The 8157-nt window shown below is 33.6% G+C and overlaps 1 protein-coding gene across 3 annotated transcripts in view; it reads left to right on the forward strand.

Moving 5' to 3' along the window:
• LOC106873921 (GRIP and coiled-coil domain-containing protein 1) overlaps window positions 1-4204 on the forward strand; it is a 25217-nt gene extending 21013 nt beyond the window's left edge. For all 3 annotated transcript variants that reach the window (XM_014921458.2, XM_052971790.1, XM_052971789.1), the window contains 3 exons: window positions 998-1382; window positions 2179-2312; window positions 3303-4204. In XM_014921458.2, coding sequence (XP_014776944.1) covers window positions 998-1382; window positions 2179-2312; window positions 3303-4133 — 1350 coding nt within the window. In that variant the 3' untranslated portion in view covers window positions 4134-4204. The remainder of the gene's footprint in view (window positions 1-997; window positions 1383-2178; window positions 2313-3302) is intronic.
• The last annotated feature ends 3953 nt before the right edge of the window (window positions 4205-8157 follow it).

Here is an 8157-nt window from a genome sequence, read left to right on the forward strand (position 1 = left end):
TTTACTCCTTTGGCTGATTAAGCGATGTAAAGCGTATTTAATCTCCATTCCTTCGTTTTATTTGCTTTAACCCTAACCCTAACCCTAACCGTAGGGTTAGGGTTAGGGTTAGGGTTAATTGTTTCAGAATCGTTTGTTTATGTAGTCGGCACTTAATGTATATCGGCTGAATGGACGTCAGTGATTGGTTGAAATTACAGAAATACGATAACTTTAACATGGAATAACTTATGGATTTCTTTTTTTTTTTAAGAAGACTAAGAGAAAAAGATGTTTTATATGACACATTCTACCAGTGTTCCAAGTTTCAAAGTGTTTCGTTAATGAAAAATGTGGCCCCCGTTTTAAAAAAGATCCCTTTTCTCTCCTTCCTCCAGTTTTCATTCTCCATCTGCTACTGCTGCTACTTTCACTTTCTTTCATCATAACCTAAAAATATGGAGTTGTCAAAGATTTAGTATGTGTGTGGGGTTGGAAAGTTTTTGTGTATTTTTCATGTTTTTTGTTGGAGTCTAATACTGAAAATATTATGTGTGTTAAATTGCAACAAAGATCCTCTATATAGCTCCAGCTTGGCAGTCACCAAAATAGAATAGAAATGTATAGACTGTTTGTGGGCTGAAGGTAAATGGTCCTTGACCAATCTGACTGTAAAAAGGTTATCATATTTCCATATCATTAAGGTGGCTAGCTGGCAGAATTGTTAGTGTGCTGGGCAAAATGCTTACCAGCATTCCATCAATCTTTACGTTCTGGGTTCAAATTCCATTGAGGTTGACTTTGCCTTTCATCCTGTCAGGATTGTATAATAAATATCAACTGAATCCTGGGGGTCGATCTAATCAACTTACCTCTCCCCCAAAGTTGCTGGCCTTGTGCCAAAACTTGAAACCAATATTCCCAAATCATCATCATCATCATGGCTTTATGTCATAAAACTTAATTTTATTTTTCAAACTCGATATATATATACTTATTATTTTCTTTGTTTTTTTAGTCTCAGTATCATAGTCAAGTGTATCAGGAAGAACAACGAGCCAATGATGCCGAAGATAGCTTGAATAATATGGCAGAACAAAGTGAAGAACGGGTTTCTGGTTTGGAAGCTAAACTCTCTGATTTGTCTGAGGTGGTGGGCAACTATGAACGATTACGTTTACAAGACCAGCAAGCCATTCAGCGCCTTAAAGAAAGGGTTGCTCAGCTTGATACTGAGAATATGGCCCTAGCCCAGGCTGCTCACATCCCAGATATGAAGAAAGATTTAGAAGAAGACACTGATGTCAATGATGTTCAGGTACTTGTTGATAAAATCAAGAAATATAAGTTGTTGTTAAATACAGCGCTAAATCAGAAAAGTGAGAAATCATTTGAACTTGATGGTAAGTTGATTTAAAACAACCTGGATAATTTTAAAGACTAACGTTTTTAATCCTGTTATTTTTAGGGAGAGTTATTATGCCAATAAAAATTAAGATAAACACACGTATATACATTATTTACATTATTTATATTTGATGGATATTTGTCCTCATCTTGTTTGTTGTTAACACAACGTTTCGGCTGATATATGCCCATGGGCATATGGCGTAGTGGTTAAGAGTGCGGGCTACTAACCCCAAGATTCCGAGTTCAATTCTATGCAGTGACCTTAATAATAATAATAATAACAACATCAAAAAAATACCTTAGGACTGAGAACTCAGGTTCAAAATTTCCTCAAGACACCTGATGAAGGCTGGAGGGTATATCAGCCGAAACGTGTTAACAAAAAACAAGATTAGGACAAATATCTGTCAACTTTAAATAATGTAAATAATGTACATAATTCCTCATCTCTTAAATATAGAACTGAAACACATGTATAGTGTGTATTTATTTTACTGACTCAAAGGATCTTTGTCTAAGAACAAATGATGGCAAATCGATGCTTTAACCATTCTGGCATTACACTTTCCACTTGTGTTGTAAAAGAGAAAAAATGTTATGGTTTCTTTTTTTTCGTTTTTTTATTCATTAAGATTTTATTATTGACTAAAAGAAATTTATTCAAGATTCATCTTGAAAATGAAATTCTCAAAGTTTTTAGAACAAAACTGATTTGTAACATTTTAAAATGGGCAGTTTTCTAGTAATTCTTTTTTTGCTGAATAAATGACTGCTCTTCTTTTATTACAGATATTGTCTACAATGATCTCGCTGCTGACTGTTCTCTTTGTAAGAAATATGAAAAGGAACTTGGTGAGCTGAAAGAAGAGTATGAACGATACAAAATTAGGGCACAAGCTATACTGAAGAGTAGAAGCTTAAAGGTAATGAGGCTTCTGATAATTAAAGTTTGGTTAAAAATATATTCAATTAATAGACGTGATTTGCACAAAGTGTTGTCTTTAATCTAGAATTAAAGTTTTGCAAGTATTTTATGAATAAGAAGCTAACTCTAAAAAATGATAATGATGATCAAGTTTTTGAATTATATTTACCATCATTATCATCACTGTTATAATGTCCCATTTCCCATGCTTACCTGAGTCAGCTGGAATTTGTTGAGGTATATTTTCGCTTCCTGTCATTAACCTTCACCTTTTTCCAAGCAAGATACTATTTCCCCATGGCCGGACATGTGTTTGTGTTATGTGTGTGTTTGTGAGGTCCTGCATATTCTTTTAATTTTCTTTGACAGATATGTTGACAATTTTTGTCGTAATACATTGTTAGAAAAATGAAGAAAATTCTTTTATTTTGAGGCTCTGAGAGTTCAGATACCTTTCAGTTTTTTTAAGCACAAGGTCTTATGTCTAAGAGCATATTTTAACACAATAATGTATAGTTTAGTCTAAAAATAAGGAACACACATACAGTGGACAAACAGTATCTGAATTTTCATATTATAGAGACAGTGTACCCCTAATATACATATAGAAAGTACTGGCATGATTGTGGGATTAAAAGTTAGCTTCATGATTACTTTGTCTTATTGCTCAGTACTTTGGGTTAGTGTCTTTTTTGCAAAGAATATCTTGTGAATGCAGTTTAGTTTGCTGAAAGAAACTGTACAGAAGCCTGTCATATGTCTGTAGTGGGATGGCAAATGATAGTAGATATGGTGGTTGAGGAATGCCACAATAATTGAAATAAAGTAAGAGGCCTCTTATTCTTTGGTCTTTAGTGTGTATCCATTGTAGATGTTTTTTTTTCTATGGTTGAATATTTTCTTAGTTAATTATTTCCTTTTAATCAGATTTTATATACATGTTTTTTTTTTCTTCTTGATAATAATTGGTAAATTATTTTTATTGCAGGAAAACACTTCTCAAGATGACAATTTACGGGAGCAAGTAAGTGAATTGAGAGAGAAAGTGAAAACTTTACACATTCAGCATGAGATCCAGATGAAGTCACAATTAGAGAAAGAAGATAACCTTCACAGTATAATGGTAACCCTTCAAGAGAAACATCACTCAGAGCAGAATGTGATGGTCAGTGAACATCGACATCAACTGGCAGAGCTTGAAGAAGAGTTAAAAAAGCAACGTAATCGGACTATATCCATGTTAATGGAGAAGGACCTTGAAATTGCACGGCTTCAGACACTTGCTAATCTTCCAACTTATAATACAGATTTGTACAGTCAGCATTCATCATCAACATCATTACCACAGAAACAGATGGATGCTTTGAATGCAAAGGACAATGCTGGTTCCAGTAACTTACCAGAAGAGCAACAAAGTTTCTCTAAATTATTGCATAATGTTTCTTCCCCTTCAGGTGATATGCCTCTCATACATTTTGCTCAAGAAATTGCTCGCAAAGATGTTGATATTGCTTCTCTTCGAAGCAGGAAATATCAGCTGGAGACGGCACTTCGAGAACTTCAGCATTCTTTATTGCTTAAAGAGCAGAAAGCTAAAGAAGAGCATGAACAGTTACAAGAGATGCTTCGTAAGCACGAAAGAGATAAGTCAAGAGAAGGAGCTAATTTAGAATATTTAAAAAATGTCGTATATCAGTTTCTCATCTGTACAGACTCTTCTGGGAAACAAAAGATGCTAAATGCAATAATTACCATATTGCAATTTAGTCCTCAAGAACGAGAAAAAGTATATTCTTTCTGTAAAGTACGGTGGGGATAAACAAATTTTGAATTTCCAGTATATTTTATGACCAAATTATTTTACTGATTAAATCTCTGTTAAAGTCTAAATTATTTATTTTTGTTATTTTTTTAATACATTTTGGAAATATATTTTCAGTTAAGCTATTTTGTTTTTTTTTAACTAAGGTAACAAAATGTCTATCAGCCAAAACTGTTTGAAATGAATTCATGTAAGATGTTGTGAGTTTTCTTGTTTAACACAAATGATCTAACTTTAACTTGACTGTGTAGTAAGTGGTTAATATTAAGAAATGCTTTAAATATTGACATACTCTGACATTTTCTATTAAGTTGTTGCTTTAAAGTACTGGCCAATCAATTGTGCCAGGAAATAAAGAATAGAGAATTATTTTGAGAAATCTGTACAATCTTCACTTCTAGTTTTTCTAGTTTTCAAATGCTCACACCTTTTTCTATTTTCTCCATCACTATTATTATCAATTTCATTTTAACCTTTTAGTGCTTAAACTGGCCATATCTGGCCCAAGTATTCTAGCTGTTTTGTTGTTCAAACCAGCCAGATCTGGCTTCTCACATCAACCCAACAATGTCATTTTCAAAATGAACAACCACATCATCAAAATCTCAAAGCTATGACAATGCATGATTAATTCAAAACACTGAATAAATAAGCATTACATTTAACAGTAATGTGAATGCTAAAGGGTTAACATATCTTTTATGTGTCAGTATTGGGTGAACAGGTCTGCCTGCCATATAGCTTTGTTGTATTATTTGTCTTTTGTATCATATTACCTTTCAGTATTTTTAGGTCTGGCTTTGATTTTTCTTCTTCCTTATATTTGTCTACCATGGATATTAAACTGCAGTAAAGCATCTCTTTCCATTTTTTTAAAACCCTTTCGTTACTGTATTTATTTTGAGATGCTCTGTGTTTCTTTTAATTATTTTAAATATAACAAAGAATTTAGTAAAATAACTTAGTTATCATTTAGCTAATGTTAGGAACCTAAATTTTGACTAAAGTTTGGTGGAAGATTTTAATTCAAAACTTATGAAAACTAGACATTTGTACTACAGAGCCAGAGCCGGGTTAGTAATGAAAGGGTTCATGAGTTCTTACTCTGATGAGTGAGGGCAGCAGCTATGAGTGAAGGCTGTAATGGTGAGAGGAAGTTTACTTGAAACCAAAAGCCTGATGCTAATTCTTGCAACAGAGTTAACTTATTTAAGACACCATGAATGCAGATGGTGAAGTTAAACTGAGAGATGGATGAAGTCTACAACTTCACATTACATGTTGAAACCAATGTAATAATAATAATAATAATGCTTTACATATATCTGCTGCTACCTATGTCTTTACTTTCCAATCCCATTTGTTATAACATTCTATACCCAATGACTCAAAATCTGTTATTCCTGTGAAACCAAATCTTTCTCAGTTCAATCCTTTTGCTTCATTTTTGGACGAACTGTACTCAAAGCATTATGAAACTCATGAGGAAACTCCTATTTGGTTGCAACCTGCTATAAAAAGCTAAATTTCTTTCAAATTGTTCTCTGTCATCTAAGGATACTTTAGATAATGTAGTCCTAAACATATTGTACGTGAAAAAAAAAACAAAACAAAATCTCAGATAGTCAAGACTGTAACATCTTTGATCATGTTCAATCCGGGCTCATCCACAGCTAAGTAACAATTTTAATGTCTCTGCTATTTATTTCCCCTGGTTATGTTGGTTCGTCTTATAGTTTTAATATGACTTCAGCAGTTATCTCCTCCTGCTGTTAAATCTCTAAGCCAAAGGAAATTTTTGTTTCAGTGCCTTAAAATTGCAAATACAGGAAACTTAGCAATCACTTTTTCTTGAGATTTATTTTGTAAAAATTTTTGTTTTTAATTCATTGCCTAGTAGAAAGTGGAAACTTCAATGAATCTGCTAGTTAAGTAAAGAATCTGCATATGCAAATTTTGCAGTAGGAAATTTAAGACAAAGATGAGAAAAGTTATGCAACTATCATTGTAGGTTTGGGACCTGTCCTTTCAATGATAGAAGCCTTGATGCTGCAAGATAACTTAAAGTTTATTTTCTAAAGCTAATGTTTGAATGAAGTATATCTAGTATATATTTATGACTTACTTGGTTCATAACTCCCACAGTAAAGCTTGTAAAAAAAACGGTACATGAATTATATTTCCAGAAACTGGTAGAGATTTCAGCTGACATCTTAGAACAAAGGAGTTTGTTTGACACCATTACAAGCTGCTTGGCAGGATTATAACAGATTCACAATGGTAGAAAATACAAGTTTTTGACTTGTGCTTGTTTAGAAAGTCACTTGATCTAAGACTGGAAGCAGTTACTCTCTATCATGGAAGAACCATTTTATATATTGAAATGGAACTGTGTCTGTGCCATGGAAACTTTGACATCTTATGAAATGTATTTTTAAAGGGAATTTAAACACTCTGTGAGATATTAGATGGTTGTTCCACAATGTAGTTGCTATGATATCTAAGTGTTTCCCTAAATAGTTCAACAAATATTACATACATATCAGAGGGATGACCAGATGACCACTAAGCGGACATCCATTATGCTAGAAGAAGACCACCTATGGTCTGACCATCTTTTCATTTGCCTTGCTCGCTTACGTTCTGGCGTTTGCTGAATTTTCTTGAGAACAATCTTTTCTTAGTGCTCTTCTAGCATAATGGATGTCCACTTTGTGGTCATCCCACTTATATGTATGTAATATAATTTTTCTGAATCTTCAAATTTTTCAATATGCTTGACCACTGGTTTTAAATTGATATTAATCAAATTTATATTCAATTTTTCACCCTTATTATTTAAATAGTTCAACAAGTAGATAGAATCTTTTTATATCCTTCCATGCTAGAATGTTACTGTTGGTCACATTAATTCCTCACTTGTCTCCCCTTGTTATTTCTAATTAACTTAAAGGCGATACTGCCTTAATTATTAGATTTATAACTCTGTTTCCAATGGCTCTTGTAAGAATCTCATGTCTTCTGAATCACCATCATTATTTTAATCTCCATTTTTCCATTCTTGCATGAGTCAAATAGAATTTGTTAAGGCAAAATTTCTACAGCTGGATGACTTACCTGTCACTAACTCTCATCTGTAACTTACCCACATGACCAGACATGTTTTTATGGAAGACTGGAAATGAAGGACACCACTTGCATGATGGTGATATTTGTTTGCAAGCATCATGTGATATCAAAGGAAGGAGATAATAAATAACACACACATTCACATATACAACAGGCTTCTTTCAGTTTCCACCACCAAATTCACTCACAGGGCATTGATTGACCTGGGGCTGTTGTAGAAGACACTTGCCCAAGGTGGCACACTGTGGGATTGAACCTAAAACCATATGGTTAGGAAGTAAACTTCTGACCACTTCTTACCCAACTGGAAAGAATGGTGTTTTCCTTAAAGTCCTCTGTGATATCTAATAATATATTTTTGCAGCTCTGCCTGTCTTTATTAAGGACAATTGACACTGACTAAAATCATTAAGGTAACTGTTGTATAGTTATGCCTACATTGTCAATGGCTATCAAATAATACTGGCTTTGTTACAGTTCCTTTGTTTATAACTCTTTTACTTGTTTCAGTCATTTGACTGCGGCCATGCTGCAGCACCGCCTTTAGTCGAGCAAATCGCCCCCCGGACTTATTCTTTGGAAGCCTAGTACTTATTCTGTCGGTCTCTTTTTGCCAAACCGCTAAGTTACGGGGACGTAAACACACCAGCATCGGTTGTCAAGCGATGTTGGGGGACAGACACACACATACATATCTGTTAAAGTCTGTCATACCGGCCATGACGAAGGGAAATAGCCCTGAAACTCGAGTCGCCTTTATATATATATATTTATATTTATATATTTATATATTTGATCCTTTATATTGAACACTCAATATTTCATCTACATTCAATACTTTCTTTCATGGTGCCATCCAGTTTTATTTTATTTTATTTTATATTGTATATTG

This window comes from Octopus bimaculoides, chromosome 11 (assembly GCF_001194135.2).
Source record: "Octopus bimaculoides isolate UCB-OBI-ISO-001 chromosome 11, ASM119413v2, whole genome shotgun sequence".
NCBI lineage: Eukaryota > Metazoa > Mollusca > Cephalopoda > Octopoda > Octopodidae > Octopus > Octopus bimaculoides.